Genomic DNA, 23608 nt, shown 5'->3' with positions numbered 1-23608 from the left:
ACTGTAAGTTTCAGGTCCAGGTTAAAGAGCATAAATATTATATAGTGCTACGCGCCAACGGAGATCCCTGATATGGCAAAGAAAAATGGTTCTATGAAGAATTACACGTAATTCAGACTTGATGACTTTCTCATCAAGTCGTCGACTTCGGCAAATAGTTCTAGCCTTGGAGAAGGAAGGAAAGTGACCCTGATAAACACAAATAAAACCAAAGTTCGCTGTCTGACGGGTCATCGCACTCTTCCTATTTAATGGACAAAAGACCGAAGTCGTCGAACAATTTGTATATTTTGGTAGCGTGGTTTTTGCGTAAAATCAATCTGTTTTCGCAAAGATTGTCAATTATTTAGAATCTCCTTTCAACTCTATCTCGTTAATTTTCACAATTGAACCACCCATTGTCTGTAGATCAAGTCTAAATTTGTTGTGACTATTTGACTTTTATCACCACATCCATCCAGCAAACACCTTCTATGTTTAACATTTGCTATGTTATGCTGCTATGTAGATAATTTGGTTTGACTTTCATTACTAATAACTTTTAACGTGACTGGCGTTATCTGTGACTGATGCCATTTTAGTGCCCGTTCTGAGGTGTCTAAAAAAATAAAAGAACGTATGAGTCAACTTTTACCTGCTATACCAATATAGGATATTTATTATAATCTAAGGAGTGTGTGTTGAAACATTTCTGTTTACGAGCAACGTTTACTACATTGAAATATGTAATTAAATAGGAGAATAGAAACAAGCATTTCTGAAATAGAAAGCATTTTTATTGTTGAGCTTGACTAGGGAATATATAAAGTCAACTTAACTCTACTTACTAATAAAATGGGCTTCTATAACCTAACGTATACAATGAAGGAAAATGGTAAATGCATAGGCAAATTACAATATAAGCTCAAAAGTAGAAGTTTCTCCTGAAACCCCAATAAGCAACTGCTACTTTTTCAATTATCCCTCAATGAACCATTTCATTTTTTATATCGATAAAGATTCGTTTATCAATCACAGCAACTGGAAAAGCCTTCAATAAGTGCCGGGAACAGTAAATGACGGAAAATTGGTTGAGGGATAATCATTATGTGATTCAATTCGATTTTCCACACATAAATAAGTGATTCGATAACCTAACAACTATAAAAATGTAAATGCAATACTTGTAATATCAAGATCTTCATTCTTAAAGCAAAATAATCTCGATGCATATATAGAAAGATATCCTAGTTTTTAGTTTATAAAGTTTGTGAATGTTCGCGTTGGTAAAATACAAATACCCTGATTCACAAAGGCTTGAATCGAAATATATTTTGCATCATCTTTCAGTCAAGTCCTACATGGATGAATCTCAAAAATACAGTAAATTTTAAAACATTACGTTATTTCGTATTCAAAAATCTGAATTACAGTTTGACCGTTTTCGTTAGATAAAAATAAAGCTATTCAAATATTATTAAGTCTTTTGTGATTATATGGCAACTGTAGAATGTGATCTTAGCATTTTTCACAGACGTGCTTTCTCTTCATTGTATGTAATATATACAAGGCACCTAAGACGACTACTTATACTTCATTTATTCAAATACTGCGCTATCGTAGAATAATTGCAATTGCATTAGACCGAGATGTAGACCCGTTCTCTAAACAAGGGCCATAAATGAATGACAGCAGAGCTAGATGATGTGCTCAACCTTGCGATAATTTACCTCACTTCCAAACGTTTCAAATTACTGTAAATGAACCATGCAAAAACCTTGATTTTTGCAAGATCCTGTGAGATTTTTTGAATTAGCCTCTTGCATGAGAAAATCTGCTGCATCTATTTTTCCACTTTCCATGACTTTCTTCTTTTGTGACAATACCAAACTACAATTTGAACCTAGACTTTGTTCGAACCAACTGTAATTAAGTATTAAATGTATCTTATTACTTAGTTTATTGTCTTATCACTAACGTCTCCAGGACTAGCGTATGAAATCTGAACTTGCAACGCATTATTTAAAGAATTAGCCGCTTCAATTTCGGCCATTGTATTATATAACAACTCTTGCATTCTTACTCTAAATTGGAGTTTTGATAATTCAGGCATTCTTTTAATATACGGATAAAAACTAATCAGGAAACTATAGTCGTCATCTTGATAGTTCTTCTCCGTCTCTGCATTCAAAATTTGCGCTAAGCTTTCTAAATCAATTGATTTGAATTTTTTACATTCAGGGGTTGAATGCATGGACGACTTCCTTTTCGGTGGGTAGTTTAAAATGGGCACGGTCGTTTGGTTTTGTGCTGAGAATAAATCATTGTTTATATCATCAAGTGTTGCGAATGAATCTGTCAATGAATCGGACAGTTCTGAATCGAAGTTATCCAAATCGGTGCTGCTTTCCTCGATTGGAACTTTTTGGACTCGTGGCGATCGAACGTCTAAACAATCCTTAAGGAAAACCATATCGTCAAATAGACGCCATTTGGAGCTAGTTGAACTTGCTGAGTCCATTTCAGAGTTGGTTGAATTGATAGAATCTGCTCTCTGTTTAGCCTTAGCGGCATTGCGTTTTAGCTCTCGACGGAATATATCTTTCATATTTTTAAACTTTTTTTGAGCTGCGTCTCCTGGAAGGCAAAAAATAAGAATCTATGAAAAGATGTTTGTAAATAACTCGATGGTGGTAAATATGTGTAATTCACTCTTTGTTGTAGTTTACAGCGAGCTTGTAAGGTCAGTTTTCGGTAAACGCTGCCTAACACAATGAAGAACCAATTAATATGTTTCATTGCCAATTTTCGATATTCTCTTTTTTTCTATAACTTGGTACATATCACTGAGTGATTTTGTCTCTGGATATCGACATTACTATACCAAAACCACGTGCCCTCAAATTACCTCTTCCGCTCTCCAAAGTGATGGGCAATGCTTTTGATTTAATAGGAAGAAAGCGGATACGTGTATTGACGTGGATGTAACGATTTTCGGTACCCACCCTTTATTCATCCTTCTTCTCTTTAACCACCTTTGTCCCGTTTAGAAGCGGAGTCGGCTCATCTTGGTCGCTTCGCCACTTTGTTCGGGCATACGATTGATCTGGATGGAATAGAGAGGCTCTCAAATCACCACCTAATGTATCAAGCCAACATTGCTACGTCAGTCTTTTGGTCGCTTCCCATCGAATTAGATATTCAGAAGAATCTTGGCAAGCGAGTTTTCATTAGCACGAATTACATGTCCACACCCCTCGAAAACACGTCCTCTGAGTGGCGGCGAGAAAGACGGGGCAGGAACCCTTTCGGCCAGACTTAAACCAAGTGGCCGAAAAGAAACTCTACATGGTAGCACCGGGAAAGGACATACTCACTTTGGTTTGTTGGCCGTGATGCAGCAGGCGAAAGTCAAAGACTAAATTAGGTCGATCAGACCCGAGTCTGCACGAGGACTCATCTGAAGTGGCTTCGGACACGAACCCATACTAGAGATATACAGGTACCATGGAAACCGGGATAACTCTCTGAATTTACAAGTCTCAGGAGAATTCCTAGTTCATGTACTTTCAGTTCGGTTGTAGCGTTTCATGGGGGTTGTGGTTACGTCCAAGTGGACAAAGAGATCTTCGGGCCTCAAACGTGTGTTTCAACTCGGATGCCGTACTCCTTAATTCGGTAGAGGTTCGGTAAGTCTTGCATCCACTAGTATGAATGTTGAAGCATGTACTCAGTATAGACTGGTACCGTTGTTGCTTGTCACAGTGGGGTTCTGATTGTGGTCAGAAAAGCAATCCACTTGCTTTCTTCCTCAGTTCTAAAAAGTCAAGTTGCGGGGTTAAGTCTACGCGCTGGTACTCACGTAAAACCACAAAGGACGTCACCCCTCGTAGACGATTCTCTCGCGATTTCCACACGATCGGTGCAACCCTAGATCAATTATGGGTGTTGTCATTTCAGATGTGATGTTGGCATGTTCACCACGGATCCGATGCTACAGTTCCATCTTCATTACCTCAAGACTTCGTAAATTGCCTTTTAAAGTTGACCAACACTCAGGGCAAACTATATACATTGTCGATTTAAGACGTTCGTTGATCTGAGATATTTAAATCGCTCAGTTTTCGGCAGGTCGCTGCCACTGACAGTGATAATGATTAGGGTCAGCCATCAAAAGTTCAGATTCAGTCCAAGTTCAGGCAACCATTCCACTTTTGGACAAGCTGTTCGAGATCAGCTTTACTATCAGGCGCTAGGAAAACATCACCTGTATAGAGCAGCGCATAGGGCGCTGGACGTTGGATGTCCTGTGTGGTAGTCTCCATAACAAGCACAAAAAGGAATGGAAGAGAGGGCCACCGACAGAAAAACGGAGCGATTTTGATATACCTGCCACACTTCAAGCTTTGGATCACGGTAGAGCAATTTAACCAACGTCCGAGTTTCTTTAATATTAGGAATTGTCGCAGAGCTTATAAGATGAGTTTGCATGGCACATGGTCAAATGCCTTCTCTAGATCCAGAAATGTAATGTATAGAGGGCTGTGCTTCACACAGTATTTCTCCATGAGTAAGCATGCAGGGTGTGTTACGTTAGTAGTTCTGTAATTCTTGAGAAATCCTCACTTGATTCATTGTTAATTGGACGATGTCGCGACTACGGTTCTCAAGAATTCATTCAAAAATCTTCATGGTATGGAACAGCAACCGGATCAGAAAGAAATTTGAACATACTGCTCGACTACTGTGCTTTTCCCATTTTTGAACGGTAGTGCTTTCTTGCCAGTTAGATGGTGTTAGAATTGCTCCAAGTATTGTTGCTTTCTGGATCATGTTTTTAGTCTGATTTCCCTACTCGTAATGGCCGGCAATCGCGTAAGTGACATCATTTCATCTTTTTTCTCACAAAATCGCCATCATTTATTTCACGGCAGGCTAATGCGTTCCATACAAATTTTTATTAGTGGCTTGATTCGCAATCAACGGCCGTTCTGGAGGTGCAATGCTCTCATAGGAGACGGCTTTGCAGTCAGTGACGATGGTAAAATTTCGGCATTTTATGAGGATATTAGCGACAATAAAATGTAGAAATATAAGAGAATCGTTTAATAAACCATATATTGACAAATATAAGATCATGAATGTCCGAAAAATCATCTAAACGCTCGTCACCCTCTTTGCCTGCTCCTAATAAGAGTATCAATATCTAGGGCTCATACACGTGTTTATTGGGTTCCGACTAATTTACATACGTTTTGATGTCATCCATGATGCTCCAAGGACCTTTTTTGATTTCTCGGCAGAATCACGGCCCGGCCGTGTTGACTGAGATGAATGCCTCAGAATTCTCCCAGGCTTTTTATTCAACACGATAGTTTTTTAACGACATTGAATACGTTTTCCTGGTGGGCTTTTCGCGGGACCTGCCACTAAGAGGAATCAGGTAGGACCGTTCTCCTTTATCGTGGCTTTGGACTAGCATGCTATGTAAATGACATGACGGAGTTCTCTTTATAAAAAAAATATATAACTGTTAATCACAAATCACCGTCCTTATCAACTTTCGAAAACAATACCAATTCTGATCAGGGAGGAGGAGCCCCGCGCCCGAAGTTTTTTCAGAGGACAAGATTTCCCACATAATTCTAACCAAGGGCACGAGTCTCATCTCTACAACTCTCTCTCATTTTGGGATTTTATGTAGGGTTCTTTCAGAACCTTACCTTGTTTTTGAATTTAAAAAGTCGGCAAACATTTTTCAGGATAATTTCTTTTGAATTAATCAAAGCAGGGCGATTTGTAACTGGAAATATCTAGTGTCCTTATTAAAGAAGCTTCGGCCATTTTACCTTTGTTAATTTTTCCAAAATTCAAATACTAAAAGGAAGCACTAAACTCTCCTTAGTACCTTGTGAGTTGTAGGGAGTGTATATAACTTTCTAATAGCCACCCATTGCCATGCGTGCGCGGAGTATATTGAGCGACAGACAGTATACTAATGGCCGCTAGATATTCTGCTAAAAATTCTCGCCGCTATGTAGTTGCCATTAAGAATTCTAACGCCAATTAAATTAAATCGTGGAAATGTGAAAACGTTACCGAGGTTCAGGACTTGACTCTCATGATATTCGGCAAAAGTATACTTCCTTTCTCATTCTTTGAAATGCATTCTAACAAAGACCCGCATTTCTGTACCCTAAACTTCACTGTGCAAAGCCCGAAGCCAACTTTCTGAAGTAGGTGAAGCCATTTCGGCAACCAGAGAGTCAGAGAGAGAAAATTTGTGCTCGGAGTGAAAACTATGCGCCCATCTTGAAATTGAACAATCAATCAATTTTTGCTAAAGTGTCTCTATTTCGATTGCTAAAAACACCTCCGGCCCCGGTAGGAATCGTTCTTTTCGTCCTTCCTGTCGATTGACCTGTTTCAAAACAACCTTCATTTTTAGTTTTTGTTTTTCGGGCAGCTGCTCAATTTTCTTCCTGGGAACGCGACGGCTCCTTTTCGGAAGATTAGAAACTTAATATTATAATTATATGCTGCTCTTCACGTTTGGCACTTGCCCCAAACTCCAAATCGCTACAAACGTTTGGCGAACCGCGTTTGCAAGTGCGTTAGTGTTTTCTGAGCAGGCGGTGACAAGCGCTTGTAAACCTACACAAACACAAACCAAGCCGAACACTCTATCCACACACGTTTAAATCTACGATGGCTGGTTGAGGTTTGGTAAACATGTGGATCCGGCGTCAGGTTCTTCACATACCGTCAAACGCCATTGTTTGTAATATCTTTGACAGACGGGATTACAATACCTTAACGGTTGAGACATTCAATGATAATGAACTTTAACTTACTTTTTATCGTAACAAGTTTTAGCTATCCTACCTGGATCATAACAAGGAAACAAGAAAACCTCTTGATCAATATTTGTTTCAGTTCCTTTTATGGTGTCGCTATTAGCGGGCTAAAAATTGGTGTTCAATTCAGGAAACGATCCGAAGAGTGTGCCTGTTGAACAAAAGGACTGAAGTAAACGGCTACAAAAGCAGGAAAGTATTTTGGTCCAATAAAAGGACCAGTAAATGTGAGGAAACGGGGAATATCATCGAAGAGGAAGCGAGTTCCAGTTTATGAGCTCTGTTATGTAATGCAGCCATACATCTAGAAGCTAAGACACACTTTCCACATCCTCATCTCGACTTTGGGCTCGACACTTCAGGTATAAAAGATTTTGTGTTTCCCTTTGTGAGGAACGATGACTGTATGGCAGTTCCGTATATTGATAGTCAAAAATTTAGTTGCATAAGTGCATCACCCTGATTTTTTTCAGATTTTTGGTTTCCGAAAATGAGTCCCGTCTCACTTTAAGAGTGCATATTTTGGCTCCTTACTAACGCAATTTACAATTTACATCAAATAGTAATATGAATTTCAGAAAGTCGAAACCTTTCATTTGATATCGAACACGGGTACATTAGGAGAAAAAAAATGTTGCGTCTCCCCTTTGCATGTGTGGGGAGCCCCCCTTGAATTCCCATATGTCCAGCAAATTTCGTTTGAGTGGGTGTAGTCGTTTTTGAAAAAGTTGTGTGTAACAGACAGAGAGACAATGAATTAATTTTAATAAGATTTTGTTTTACACAAAATCTGTGTGATTAGAAGGCGTGCGAGTTTTCGGAGCGAAGCCGTACGAGAGTTTCATTCGCTCCTTACACTGGCAGGTTTCGGGGTACTCATATCTTTTCGATACGTATCAGACGTGTCTAAAGCTCGGCGGGGATTTTTCATATCGTAACACCTTTATTTTTCAATAAATAGGACATTGCGTATCGACTACACCTATACGCTGTGCACATTTTCTGAAATTGGAAATTTCCGAGAAGTTAGCATTCTTTCTTCACTGTTCAGCGCCATGCGTTTTTAGGGCGGTACACTCGTCGGCTCCTTAATGTGTGACGTATCCATTGCCACTTCCGTTAATTCCTCCAATTGTCGCCCTTAATACGCAGTATTTTTAGTGACTGCTCGATGCTCATCAATATTCTCCACACTCTCCAAGACATATGCTCTCTAATCAGCAATATAAATCGCCTATTGTCGAACGATAGCTGAATCAAGTAAGCGACCAACCCTGCGAGAAGCTATGGATACAACACCCAAGCCAAGGCAAGCGACCATGATGGCCTTCTTTATAGTCTCCGTTCCCGCAGATAGTACCCTGTCTGAAATCAGCTTCCAGGTAATGAGGGTGTGCCTTACGGTTGGCGTAAGCTGCAACTCAACTCCGGATTTGCGTTGATTTCCGTTAGGCTTCCCGCAATACATTTGTACAATTTCACAAGAGGGAATGAATTGTTCCCTAGAGTCCCGAAAGTTAAAAGATTCCTTGAAGCACCATAAAACATTCTATCAGGGTCCATATTCAGGGATGCCTCCCAACATAAGGTTTTGTCAAGTTAATTGATCTCTGAAATCTGCTGAAAAGCATATTAGAAATCTAATCGAAATTGGGCTCTTCAGGAATACAATGATCCCAAATATCGAAATCGCTTCTGCGCACCATGAAAAAAGGAAAATAGAATCAATAGAATAGATTGACCATTTCAGTTATCAGACGTTAATCTAGTAGATACAATCTATCGCTTAAACGGATAAGGCGGTCATTCACATCACAGAATGTGAAAAACTAGACGAAAATTGACAATATAAAAGCCGGCGAATTATCAACAATGGATGAAGCTGAATTAAGTATTAGATGGCACGTCAATATATATAGCAAAGCCCAATACTATCGAATTGTTACGTAATCTAAGGGAAAAATGAAGTATATATGAAAAGTGGGAATGTAGTGTTCTACATTTATGCAATAATTTCATCCTGTAAATTTTATACGGAAAGTTCTGAATTTGATTTGGAAAAGTGTTAATTTCTTCTGGAACCTCGTTAGCTAGAGGTGGAAATGCTATATATCATGCCTTCGCACCAAACATTAACGAAGTGTTGTACGATATCCAGAAATATGTTCAGGTTGAATCTTCAGTTTTCTAGAGAATAGAAGATTTATAAATTGCAAGAAGTTACCAAAGTTGAAATTTATGGGATCTCTCAAAATTTAGTATCTTGCTGAAGACAAAATAGCGCATTGATGATATAATACAAGTAGGTTATTGCTGCACCTATCTGTTACTGACACGTCATTCCTTTAACGCACTTCCAAAGTGAAAAGTTAGTCAAACGCTGCTGAAGGGAACAAGAAAGACAAGTATGACTAAAGGTTGATTTTTTGACTTTCTCTTGGTAGACCTAACAAATCAGCAGTAAGGTGTTCACAATGTCATCTTCTTACGATCAATGTCTGTTTTTTTCTCCCGGTCAATTGGCCAATCTTTTGGCCATGGAGGCAAAATTCAGAGCGTCTCGATTTAGAATATCTAATAAATGTCTTCCATTCATAACGCTCCTACCTTTGTGTCTACAAATAGTAATCGTGCGTTGTCTTTGTAATATGTTGCAAAAGTTGTGTTAAAATAAAATATTATTTTATATTTATGTGTTACATATCTTTTTGAAACAACATTTTTATTCATAAATAATGGACATCCGAATTTTAAAACCAACTTAATCTAAGAAACTTTACCAGCTAACTTAATCTTAAATCTAGCCATAACTACAGAACTTAAACTAATAAAATTTCACGATGATGTTTGTATCTAAATCATGAGAAGCGTTTGGAGGGAATTTTGAAAAAAAAAACCTTCAATTAATGCAGTTCGGTTGAATGGGTGGGTTTGACGAGGTGGAAAGAAAGGGATGGGTTAGGATTTTGGGATGGAAAGGGAATGTTAGTGGCAATTAATGTAGAGAACTACTCTACCTTCCTTGTCGTATAGACGGCTATCACAGGTGTAAGTGATGAGGGTTTGCGGAAATTGATTCTTGTGGAGGAAATTTTCCTCCCTGATATCAAACCCCAGACACTCGGCAACTGCTACTTGACACCTATCTAGGAATTTTACTGCTTATGACTACATTGATACGCGGTGTTCGGGAAGTGTCGTAAAAGGTCTGGTAGGATATTTTCTTCATAACAACGTTGTTGTCAAATATGCCGATACAGTGGCGGAGGATCCATATGCGCATATATCTAGAGGAGATATCCGTCCAGAAGAATTAACTGTCTGTAGCAGAAAATTTTTACCTTCTGTCGAATAGGCTCATTGAATCGAAGGACAGGACATACTGATTTGAAGACACCGTTTATAGTAGGCTCAGTATCTTGTTAACATGAGGGCTGTTAGATAAGTTCGAGGGGGTGGTGCCGTTTAGATAGACGACTTGTTTAACGTTAATAATGGGAATTGACGATGAGGGACAAGTTCTCTTCTCAGAGTCGCCGTCCATCTATTCCCCCGGAAGACAATCGTTTTGTACTTGGATTGATTGCTAGTTTCCACATGGTAAAGGATCGGCAAAACTCGCCAAATATGAATTCAGACGAACATACCTGCATACTGTGTCCTTAGTGGAGGTGTAAACTATGAAGTCTTCGCATATTGGAAGATCTTAATGGGATTGTTCTTAAGAGCGAATTTGGAAGGGTTTTTTCTACACTGGATATCTTGGAGGTCGTTGAACGGGAGAGAGATAAGGTTTTACTAGTTAAAAGTGTGAGTTGACACAAGCTCATCGCATACTCCTGAAATACTTAAGTGTACTAGCAACCGGTGCTATCAGTTACATCATTGGATATCTACTGGCTTTGAGGAAGTTGGGTCTGGGATAGCTTGGTTTTAAGGATTGCGTTATTAAACAGTCAGTTAGCATTCCTGGTGTTAGATGCAGGGGTGGTGGACACATGATTCTATCAGGAAGATGGATATCAAGAATAATGGCATCGTGGTCACTGATACTTGGGACGGTTTCGAGAAATGGAAACTTATTCAGGATCGGATTTATGATAATGTTACCGCTAATCAGGAAGTGGTGAAAGTAAGAGTGGCAGTTCTTTTCTTGTAAGTAGGGAGTACGGAGTAGGGAGTGCGTGATGTTACTGGCGACCATTGTTGTTTATATAGGAATCAATCCAAGAGATATGCCTGTTCTTTGAGCTAAACCCAGAGATTAGGAACCACGATTTGCCAGCTGTGCGGGTTCGGGGCCAGTTCGCGCAGAAGGATATGATGATAGAGAGGCCAATCGAGTCAAAAAGTTGAGGACAATAGAAGCAAACGACATAGGAGAAGCCAGATGTGATTTCGATGGAGGCGAAATTTACCTCGGCATAACTTTGGCAAAGTTAGAAACCTTGCGGAAGTTAGCGGGGTAGTCAGTTACCCCATAGTTCACGTAATCGAGACTTTAGTCCGGCGCCTTGGAATACACACCTGGTCAGTGCTTGCCATCACATTTGACGCAGCGATATTGCAGATAACAGTTTTCGTACTGCACGGTAGAGTGCCTTGGGCCTTTAGATCATCGGCAAACCCCTGTAGAGAGTATCTGTAGTTTAGCACACGAATGATAAGTGATGTCGTTGTCTCCGAAGGGAATATATAAGTGAAGGACTTCGCCTGCTTTTTCGCAAGAAGATCTTCAGTATTTCTTTTTGAAGGGTGGTTGAAGATTCCTGATTTTGTAACCAGGAAGTCCTTGGTAACGGATAATATGGTTTGGGTGGCCGTGAAGTTTTCGGAAGGCTCTGCCATTACAGTTGGGGAACTTTTTGGTACTTACCTGTTTCTTCCGAGGATCTTGTTTCTGTTGTCCCTTTGGACGAAGGTAGCTATTGCAGGACTGATTTGGTTGGGGTGGCTGGTTTGTGTCCGTCTTCGTTGATTCTGTCTTCTGTTGCAGTTGCCCCGATGAGCGTGGTTGGAGTACCTGATGATGTTTTTTGGCGCTGTTGCATCATTGAAGTGGTGGTTGTTTTCGGGCACGATCCCCCGAACGTTGCCCGAATAGTTGCCTTAAGGGAGGTAATCATCGATTACAGTCCCCACACCAGCTTTTCCAGAGACTAGTTCTTGTCGAGTACGGCCTTTGATTTGCAGAGGAGGGCCGCGTTCTGCTTTTTCAGGGTTGCGATTTCCTGATTCTCCGTAACAAAGGATGCTGTGTCCTCCTTAATAATAACATCGGGGTCGCCCTCTGATTTAGTTACTGATACGGTCGCAGATGCGTTGTTATATACCAACTCCATTTCTCCTGGAGCCACCCGCCATTGGCAAGCGGGCCACTCTAATACGGGTTTTTCTTATTCCGTTCTTTTTATGGAGTTTTCTCACCATAGATTGTTTTCTATTACCCGGTGATAACACTTTTGTTCTTCCCCCCCTTTGTTCCTTATAAATTAGTGCACGGAGTAAAAATTCTTTTTTACGACTAAATGTTTTACATCTTTAAATTAAATATTGATTATGATGGCACAGCATGAACACTACGGCATGTATATCTTCCACCTACACACACACGACAGACTTTGCGAAACGAGTTTTACGATGCGCCTCAACGTACGATCGGCACTCGACTGTATTGTTATTTTTGTACCGTTTCTTTATTTTAAGTAGCTTTTCTACTTTTAACTATTTATTTTCTAATTTTTTTTTTTAAATCTAAATTTGAATACAATCGCCGCAGTATAAGCAATATGCCAAGTAGAAGATGAGAGTATGGTCAAAAATTGAAGAAAAATAAAGATTGGCTCGAAAGTCAGTCACATCAGGCTCGACCAACTACTGCAGATGCCAAAGCTTTATGTACTGCTGAACTCGATGTTGCTCAACCGTCAATGATTCGGCATCTCCATCCTCTTGGGAAAATAACCGATGGAGAAGTGTTTCATCACCTGACAGAAAAGCAAACTTAAAATGGTGCCAAGAATCACTGGATAGTGGCAACCATTTTATTCACCGAATTGAGGTAATTCGGACAAGCAAAACCAGTAGTCAAACACGACCGATCTTCAAGAAATGTATTATTGAATTTTCAATGGAATTTCAAAAGGAGTTGGTTCCAAGTGATGGGACCATTGACACAGACCTCATCTTTGTAAAATGTTGGCGAATATATGCGTAGCGAAAAATATCCTGCTGCGATCAATCAAGAACTGGTACCTTTGCAACAATACAACTCAAAACCACACGCCGCCAGACGAACTAAGGAAAATGTGAAAAACTTAACGCGATTGAACTTCTCCTATATCGAGCGTACGATCCGGATTGTGTGCCAACTGCCAAACTTCAACGATCTGAATTAGGTCGAAAATAAATGCTGCAAGTTTTTTACTTCTTAGAACAAGTAGGGATACTGCCTCAAATTCGAGTAACTTGCAAATAATAAATTTGAATGGTCTTCACTTTATTTTTCTAGTAAAAAAAGATAAAAAGCTTTTTTCTAGTATTTCTTGGTTCCCCGCCAAAATAGTTGTTGCGATCATGCCGCTTTTGATTTCGGCTGTGGTTGGTGTTTCGTTGATCTATGATTTGTTGATAAATTTCGATGTCATTGGGAATGGGAAAAAGTTTCCATTTCAAAATGAATATGTTCACCTAGAATAAAAGTTCGGTTTTTACCTTTAGTTTGCAGATTGGACTTTCTTCATTTTTGTCTAAAATAGGTATCCGCCAACGGTAGGTTCGAATATTCTTAAAGGCCATTTGCACTGAATCAAAAGTCAATTTCATATATCTTAATTCTTTTATGAATCCGACAATGAGAAAAGTAAGTTGAGCTTGCTATCATAAGGATATGATAACAAGCTTAACTTACAAGAATCACGCATGCGATAGTAACTGCGAATTCAGTTCTCTTTGAGGCTTGAATTTGCATTTCGTCGTAATTCTGGACCTGTATTCCAGTATTTGGCAACCCCCCTAGCAGTCCATCAATTATCATACTCCGCATTAGCGGTGACACTATTTCACATTTCGTTACGGATCAGGATATCTAGTACCTCTGATGTGTTGTCGATTTAGGGTGAAAAGCATCCTTTTTACTCGCTTTCGGAATAAAAACCAATTTTACCCGTCTCCGTGACCTTTGGATATATCGCAAGACTATGCTGTCCCTTACCATCTTTAGAAGAGATCCTATGTTTGATGCTTCTGTGGTGGTCTGAAGAGCCTTCGGATTTCTGTTCTAACTCTAGTCGACTTCTACTACTGTTTCAGTTCCAATTTGCTCCTAATATCACCAGTTCCTTGTATGCTAGTCCCCATCTGTTCTCCTGAGATTCCTTACCATCTTTGTGAAGGGCTTTAATAAAATGTCTCATTTGGTTGAGTTTACTATGAAAGAATACGGTGATCACATTCTTTGAATCGAATTGTTCTTTTCGTCGTGTATGTCTGGCAGTGTATAGTTGTCATAAACCTCTATGTGGGACGCAGCGCGTCAAGTTCATCTATGCACAATCGTTGTCAGTTCTCGACAATATGATGCACAGCACCTCATGATTTTCCGAGAGCCTTACACTCCTCCTCTACTATTCTATTGACTTTCTCAATGGCCTTGACACAGAATAGTCTCAGCTTGATGTTGGTGTTGAGGTAGTTGTATTTCCATATTTTAGACAAAATAGCGAAAGCAGATTTATACAGCTCGATTCTCATCCTGCCGAGACAAAGAGGGAAATCTGATTTCCGACAGAATGGGCATATTGGAGCGATGGGTTGGGTACTTTGATGAGTTACTGAACAACCAGAACATCGGCGAGTTGGAGGTCCCGCCAACTGAAGACGACGGACAAATACTGACACCACCAAATTTAGGAGAAACAGTCAGTGCAATTCATCGGCTTACAAATCATAAGTCGCCACGAGCCGATGGAATTAAAGCCGAATTGGTTAAATATGGAGGCGACCAGTTTCACCAAGTGGTTCATCAACTTGTGCTCAAGGTATGGGACAGCGAATCAATGCCTGACGACTGACAAAGAGGCATTATCTGTCTCTGGAGATATCACACAGTGCAGCAATTATAGAGGTATCACGTTGCTGAGTACCATCTATAAGATATTCTCCGCTATATTGTTAGGCCGGATAGCGCCATATGCCCAGAACATCATTGGCCCTTACCAAAGAGGCTTCACTCCACGCAAATCAGCAACAGATCAGATTTTCTCTCTGCGGCAAGTGATGGAACTGTTGAAATATGGACACCAGTTGCACCATCTATTCATTGGCTTTAGGCCCGCCTATGATAGCATAGCCAAGGTAAAACTGTACACGGCCATGAGAGAATTCGGTATCCCGAAGAAATTAATAAGACTGACTATGCTGACCCTGACCAATGTGCGAGGCCAGATAAAGCAGCAGGATCACTCTCAAGACCATTCGAATCAACAACGGTCTACGACAAGGGGATGCCCTAACATGCGTCCTCTTTAACCCGGCTCTCGAGAAAGTGATCCGTGATGCTGAGATAAATGCAAGAGGTACGATCTTCTTCAAGTCCACCCAACTACTGGCCTATACTGACGATATCGACATCATGGGAAGAACTACCCGAGACGTATAAACTGCTTTCATCCAGATCGACCAGGCGGCGATTACCGCGAGATCTTGGGCTGCTCATCAATGAAGGCAAGACAAAGTATATGGTGGCAACGTCAGCATCGAAAACCAACCAACCAACAACATCAAACCGCACTGGTCAAACGGGAATAATAAAGATAGGAGAGTACAACTTTGAGAACGTTGATAATTTCTCTTATCTAGGGTCGAAAATCACAACCGATAACAGCTACGATGATGAAATCCGCGCACGGTTGTTGTCAGCCAAGAGATCCTATTTCACCATAGGGTCAAAGCTCTTACTGTACAGGACAATCATCTTGCCAGTCCGCATGTATTCCTCGGAAACTTGGGTTCTTAGCAAGAAGAATTGCGAACTCTTAGCCGCGTTCGAGAGAAGAATCCTACGAAGAATTTTTGGCCCCCTAAATGAGGATGGACGATTCCGTAGCCTACATAATGACGAAATCTATGAGCGGTACCACGACCGTCCTGTTGTGGATAAAATCCGGCTCAATAGGTTACGGTGGGCGTGTCAGATTGAGAACCTTGTTTTTGGTGGTGTTTATTTTCAGTCCTACACTGTTTCCCTCCTTTTCCAAATTCAGAGCCATCAGGCCCATGACTGATGTCATCAGTGTAGTCGACGTGTTTGAGGAAAGATGATATCGTCTCCTGGACCCCATGCCTCCCAGCCAAGGCAGAATGAAAAACATCATCGATAACGAGAAGAAAATGTATAAATCGAAAATGAATCTGTTTTTGAGGTTTTGTGTGAAACAAAAACTTATTAGAATCGGGTCGATGTCTGTCTGTTACACCCGATTTATTCGGAAACGGCAAGATCGATTGTCGAAAATCGGTGGGAGCGTGTGATCTGTTGTTCCCTTTACATAAAGCAAGTGGCGCCATTTTATGTCAAGTTTAAGGGGGGGCTCCCCATACCTGTGAATGGAGGGTGCAACATTTTTTTTCATAAAATGTGACCATGTGCGATATCAAACAAAAGGGCTCAATTATTACTTGTTGTAGGGTGAAACGTAGGGGAGTGAGGGCTCAAAATATGACCACCAAAAAGTGTAACAGGTCTCGTTCTCAGAACCTATCCAACTGAAAAATCTGAAAAAAATCACAGTGGTGTATCTCTACGAAATCTAGACCTCAAAATACATCCGGTTCCGATATCTGCACAAATAAAGTTAATAATAGTATATTTCCACATTTTAGAAATTTACCCGGCACCCCCCTTATGTTCATCCCAGAAGTACAAATTTGCCATGGATATAAGGGATAATATAGCGCAGAATTTGGTTTAAAAAAGATCCAACTATTATTAACAAAGTTATAGGGAATGAAGCTTTGCCATTTTTTGTGAATTTCTTGCATTCTACAACGTGTATGACGTCATCGTCCCATATCAATTCGTCAATACCACAACGAAGTAAGTTCATATAAATGGGGTCGCAAAGAATTATTTTGTTTTAGCTTTTTAGTCATTTGTATGAGAATATCAATGACTTAAAAAAGACATGTGTGTACGTAAGTATGTAGTATATGCGGCTATTGAAATTTGCGGATAGTGACTAATTCAGATAGATGTATTTTGTGCACGAAGTAAATCGGAAATATGGGTACGATAAATTTATATACGTGCATATATATGGAGAGTATTCAGAAATAGGCAGTTTGTTTGTTTAAGGTCAGGATAACATCTAAGGCTGTAATATGTACGTATGTCTTGTAGTTTCGAAAAATATGAAGGATTATGTTGGATTTATAGCTATATTCGAAAAGAAAAATGTGCGTTGATGTTTCTTACATAAGATGAACACAAAACCTTTATACCCGAAGCGCGAACTTCCGGTATTCTGACTTGTTTCTTCTCCAGGTCCTATGGTGGTTTCTAAGACCAAGGCTCAAATAGCTAAATATCCTACAATTTCTTTTTTATGACTAAACTTATCACACATAAAAAATGAAAATGTTCTGAACCACTGAAATAAATTTATCTTTATCAATAGAAATTCAGAATAATTAAGAACTTAATTTGAAGACAAACTTACTACCACTAAGAACGACATAACCTTTACAAATTAGCGCAATGCTCTTGCTAATTTACATTCAGAGAGAGCTTGGAAATGTTTTGGTTTTGATACAATCGAATTTAGTTTCTTAGTTTTCTGGATATCCATTTACTGTACGCTAACACACCTTCAACGAGCACTAATACAAATTAAGTAGATAAACGGAACTCGCCATTCGTAAATATTTATGCTGATATCTGAGAACACGTTAGATCAATGATCTGTTTATGTTCTATTTCATGTGAAAAGATCAGGGTCGAGTTCGTTGCTTTTTGAGGAGCTACAGATCATCACTAGAAGAACCTGCTTAGTAGCCTAAATTTAGTATACTCGTACATACGTACACGATTAATTGTTGCTATTCACATTGTTATCTCCAAATTGAGTGGGAAATATTGTGCCTGAATGGAATTACATGCATCATTGATAAGGTTTATTACAATACCGCGGCAAATTATCATCATTACTAAGTAATGTTTTGGGGGGAAATAAAATAAATCATTCAGTGGGAGTAATCGTAACAGCAATTATAAAGCTGTTGATATCATCGTATCAAAAGTACTTAATTAGGTACCTCATGAGAATCCTATACAACTGTCATTAACTTTTAATCAGTAAACATTTTGCCTTGAACTTGCAACAAAATTGTATGTCCATAATATTGAGGTAATTCAAAGAATGGAGTGAAACATTTCCTGTTTAATACCAATTTATTTCATTCATATATATTAAAATATTAGTCCTGCTGTAATATTGATTTGAGAAAACTGAGAACTCCCTAAGAAATAAAGTTATATCGGATGTACACACTATGAGCTAAATATAAATGGAACCAACCTGAATCCAATTATTTCTACAAAAAGAAAGAACAAAACCTTTCATGCCTTAAGCGACGAGCTTCCGCCTTTCGATTTATTTTGTGTGTGCATTAAGGTTCCTAGCAAGTTTCTTGTCAAGTGCGTCAACTAATCATGAAATTAAATAAAGAAAGGAAATCATTCGGGGAAATCCCTAAGATAGCGAAAAAGAAGTAAATCCACTATCCACGCCCACGTATATAAAAGAGTACCGGGAAGAATTTCGTCTGACTTATAAAAGTCGAAGCGGACAAGGAAATATCTTGAATAATCAAGAAGAATGAGATATACTATAAATAACAAAAACAAATTCTTTCAAAACTGCGCGGGAATTGCAGATTTTCCTCCAAAATAAAAGTGGGAAGGACATAAGTGTAAACACATATTCTGCATAAAAATTATTTTCATGGCAGAATTGCACGGAAAAAATCGCTCATAAGACAAAAAAATCAAGCAACTAAGAGTGAAGTCCGCCTACAGAAAAGAGATGAATTTAGAAAAACGGTAAGTAATTCAAAGATAGTATAGGTCCCAAGGCGAAACGTGGATTGGTACCCACGATGGAGCATAAAACCTGTGAAACGCCTGCTGAACCAACACCAACAGCTCTACTACCAAACCCTATCTCCACCCTGTACAGAGATGAAGCTAACAAGCAGCTAGCCGATACCCTGTCCCAATATAGGGCTGATGTAACAGCGTTACAGGAGATGCGTTGGACAAAGACCGGTTTCCTGAAGAAGAGTCGCTACACCATATATTATAGCGGCCATCCAGTAAACCATGTGCTCGGAGTAAGATTTTTAGTCAGCCAAAAAATGAAACCTGCTGTTATCGGCTTTGAAAATATAAGCGAAAGGCTATGCACTCTGCGTTGGCGAGGCAAGTTTAGAAATATAAGCCTCATAAACGTTCACGCCCCTACAGAGGAGACTGCAGAGTCGGAGAAGGATACTTTCTGCGAGGCAGTTCATATATATATCCAAATCATACTTGGAGATTTCTACAGTCAAGTAGGGACGGAGCCCGTATTCAGCGGATACGTTGGCTCCCATACCTTACATAGAGATACCAATGATAACGGATTGCGCATTATCCAGTTAGCAGTATCACACGAAATGGTTGTTGGAAGTACTTGGTTTGCGCGGAAAGCGGTTCACAAACATACATAGGCCTCTCCAGACAGGACCACTTTCAACCAAATTGACCAAGTGCATGTTGGCATGGTGCTCCGAGCTCCAATAACAACACCACCCAGAATCCCCTCTGACAATCAGGTGAGAGTTAACATTGAAGGTATCCACAACACAGCCCTCCGCAACACTTATAAGAGGGAAATGAATGCAGCAATAACCGCAGTCAACAGAGATCATGGAGATGAAGCATCAACAAATAATCTTCACAATCACCTGAAGAACGCTATCATAAATACGGCCACAAACATACTTGGACCCAGCCGGAAAAAGAGTCGGAACGGCTGGTTTGACGATTAATGTAAGCTAGCAAAGGAACGGAGGAATGCTGCATACCGCGTAATGCTGAACGGAAAAAAGGAAGCCTGGGAGAAGCAACAGGTTTGTGAACTCGAAAAGTACAGGGAGCAACCGTACCAGGCACCGAAGATTTACCAACAATTCAACAGGATGAAGCCTTACACACCTCGATGTTCATTCTGCCGAGACAAAGAAGGAAATCTGATTTCCGACAAAATGGGTATATTGGAGCGATGGGTTGAGTACTTTGATGAACTACTGAACAACCAGAACATCGGCGAGATGGAAGTCCCGCAAAATGAAGACGACGGACAAATACTGCCACCACCAAGTATAGAAGAAACAGTCCGTGCAATTCATCGGCTTAAAAACCATAAGTCGCCAGGAGCCGATGGAAAATCAGCCGAATTGGTTAAATATGAAGACAACTAATTAAACCAAGTGGTTCATCAACTTGTGCTCAAGGTGTGGACAGCGAATCAATGCCTGACGACTGACAAAGAGGCATTTTCTGTCTCATACATAAAAAAGGAGATATCACACAGTGCAGCAATTATAGAAGTATCACGTTGCTGAATACCGTCTATAAGATATTCTCCGCTATCTTGCTAGGCCGGATAGTGCCATACGCCCAGAAAATCATTGGCCCATACCAAAGAGGCTTCACTCCAGTCAAATCAGCAACAGATCAGATTTTCTTTATGCAGCAAGTGATCGAAAAACTGTTAGAATATGACCATCAGTTGCACCATCTCTTCATCGACTTTAAAGGCGCCTATGATAGCATAACCAGGGTAAAACTGTACATGGCCATGAGAGAATTCCGAATCCCGACGAAATTGATAAGACTGACTAGACTGACCCTGACCAATGTGCGAGGCCAGATAAAAGCAGCAGGCCCACTTTCAAGACCATTCAACATCAACAACGGTCTCCAATAATATAATAATAATATAATAATCGTTGGCGCAACAATCCATATTGGATCAAGGCCTTGAAGTGTGTTAGAGCACTTCATTCAAGACCGTAACGGTACACCACAGTATACTGTGGGAGGCAATGTGGTCAGCATTGCGCTCGCCCGAGATTATTACCCTGATTTGACTCAGGTACTCATTCACAGCTGAGTCGACTGGTGTCCGACATCCAATCACGATAACAAATTCCTCTGCCCCCAGCGAGATTTGAACCGCGACCTTCCGCTACGACAGCCCAGCGCTCTAACCACTTGAGCCATCCGGACACAACGGTCTCCAAGGGGATGCCATATCATGCGTCCTCTTTAACCTGGCCCTCGAGAAAGTGATCCGTGATGCTGAGGTAAATGTGACATCAAGAAGAACGACCCGAGGCATACACATCCAGATTGAGCAGGCGGCGCGAGATATTGGGCTGCACATCAATAAAGGCAAGACATACCATTCCATTCCTCGGAAACTTGGGTTCTTAGCAAGAAAAATTGCGAACACTTGGCCGTGTTCGAGAGAAGAATCGTCCGAAAAATGTTTGGCCCCCTACATGAGGATGGACGATTCTGTAGCCTACATAATAACGCAATCTATGAGCGATACCATGACCGTCAGATTGTGGATAAAGTACGGCTGAATAGGTAACACTTAATCCGTATTGATGAGGATGATCCCACCCGAAAAGTCTATAAGGGCGATATCTATAGTAGAAAAAGAAGACGCGGCAGACCCCTGCCTGAGATGGAGTGATGGCGTAGGCTAGGACGCCAGGCAGCTTTTAAGAATACCGAATTGGTGGACCTCGGCGCAAAACCGGTATTTCTGGAGTTCCTTATTAATGCAGGCCTAGACCGGATACCAGTTGTTGCGCCGTTGATAATGATGATATTGGGAAATGTAAGGGGTGCCTCTCTGGAAAAGGCGAATGAAGTGCTACACATGTAGCAAAGCTGCGGACACTATAAGATACTGTGAAAATGACATCAAGGTCTGCTTAGGATTCTTGGAATTAGAGGATTTTAAAATAAAATTTTATAGTTTTTATATGTCCATCAAATTTCGTTGGAATTGATTTATCCGTTTTCGAGAAAAGTGTGTGCGACAGACAGACAGGCAGTAAATCGAATTTAATAAGGTTTTGTTAACCTTAAAAATATTAAAAAATAGGAAAGGATACATTGGTTTCAGTTAGATACCAATATGCCTTTACTTAACATTTTCTAACTATAACAGAATTTTTTTTTCATTCAAATTCATAAGAGTATAGATTGTTTTAAATAGGTTTATTGCACCACTTAAAGTATTGAATGGCCCGAGTTTTTTTTTAAAAATGAAATACGAGTATCTGTAAAATTTTTTTAGGAATGTGGAAAATGTGCATCTATTATTTTTGTCATATTTCCAAATTTAACTGCTGCGCCATTGTTATTATTATTAGATATTTAGTGCGTGAGCAAGTGTATTTACGAATTTGTAAACATGCGTTCTTACTGCTTTCTACGTGCTAACACTCCTAATTGAAACTAATAATAAGTGCAAGGACGAGCAACGACGCACTCAGCCAAGCTTCGAAACCACTGCCCAAGCCAAAATAAACTTTCTTAGTTCGCCGGCCGGGAGCTTTCCAGTAAACATTGGCCGAGAGAGCGCCCGAATCGCGGGAGTGTGGCTGCACCGATTCCACGCGGAGTGTGTTGATATCTGTTGGGGTATTATAATTGTGCGATAATGAAGCCGTTTCGCTGGCCTTCAATTTGACGAACTTCCCGGCTGGGGACTAAGATAGCGAACTGCATCAATGATGACGACGTGGCGTCACATACCAGGTGTTGTCACATGTTCGAAAGCATGTGCAGTGCAGCGCCCGGTACCGTCTGCTTGCAAGTGGCAAGGCCACTGACCCAGAAACTGTAAACATTCATATGGCCGCGATAGATAGTCTAATTGGAGCATCTGATTCTCAAAGAGCACGGACTGCTTAGATAAATTAACTGGGTTATGTAAGTTTAATTGCCAGTGCATGTTCAGGGGGCGGACGAGGTAGTGTGGGGGCGGCCCGCAAGATGCACTTTGCGCTCGCTTGCAGACATGCGATGCACATTGCAGCGCCATTCAAACATAACAATGCGCCCGAGAACGGTTACGGGCGCAGCGGCACGTCCGAAATTACTACATCTCAAACATAATGAAACGGTCCACTTACTGCTGATATCCAGACTTTCAGCCACTTCATTCCATAATTTCCATTTCAATTCGCGGCTCTGATACGACTTCAAGCGCGGGTCCCACAAAGGACGCCGTTTCTTGACTTCCTCGATGAGCTTCGCCTCGTCTATTCTCATAACTAGACGTCGCGGAATTGCGCGGGAACTTATTCAAATCGCCGACGAGCGGTTCACAAAGGGTCCGTTTACGATCCGTTAATACTAGACGAAGTCGCTGGGAATAGGAAGAAAGTCGCGCGACTTTTCCGCGATTATCTGCCCGTGACAGCTACTAGGCGTACTCTGACAGAACGGAGCCAAAGCTACGCCAGATACCAGCCTGGCGGGGGCTTGCAGTATCGCAGGCACGGCCGAAGCGTCGCTCGCACACATTCTGCCCGACTCCGCGGAGCGACCGGCCCCCGAGTGATGGATGTTGTGTGTCGTTCGATGACGCTCGTGTTACATAAATTCAACTCCCAGTTAACGAAAATAAACATGTTTTCGCTTT

The 23608-nt window shown here is 40.5% G+C and overlaps 2 protein-coding genes across 2 annotated transcripts in view; one reads left to right on the top strand and one right to left on the bottom strand.

The window, feature by feature from the left end:
- Nucleotides 1-23608, top strand: part of LOC119653701 (ionotropic receptor 25a) — a 65063-nt gene that overhangs the window by 20196 nt on the left and 21259 nt on the right. The gene's annotated exons all lie outside the window — the stretch shown is intronic.
- On the bottom strand, nt 755-23590 carry LOC119653703. The gene is made up of 2 exons (XM_038058579.1): nt 23097-23590; nt 755-2616 (listed from the first exon to the last, which is right to left on the bottom strand). Exons 1-2 carry the CDS (start codon nt 23233-23235, stop codon nt 1934-1936), a joined length of 822 nt encoding a protein of 273 aa, XP_037914507.1. The 5' UTR covers nt 23236-23590; the 3' UTR covers nt 755-1933.

Source organism: Hermetia illucens, chromosome 4 (assembly GCF_905115235.1).
Source record: "Hermetia illucens chromosome 4, iHerIll2.2.curated.20191125, whole genome shotgun sequence".
Taxonomy (NCBI): domain Eukaryota; kingdom Metazoa; phylum Arthropoda; class Insecta; order Diptera; family Stratiomyidae; genus Hermetia; species Hermetia illucens.
This window is presented reverse-complemented; position numbering and strand designations above follow the sequence as displayed.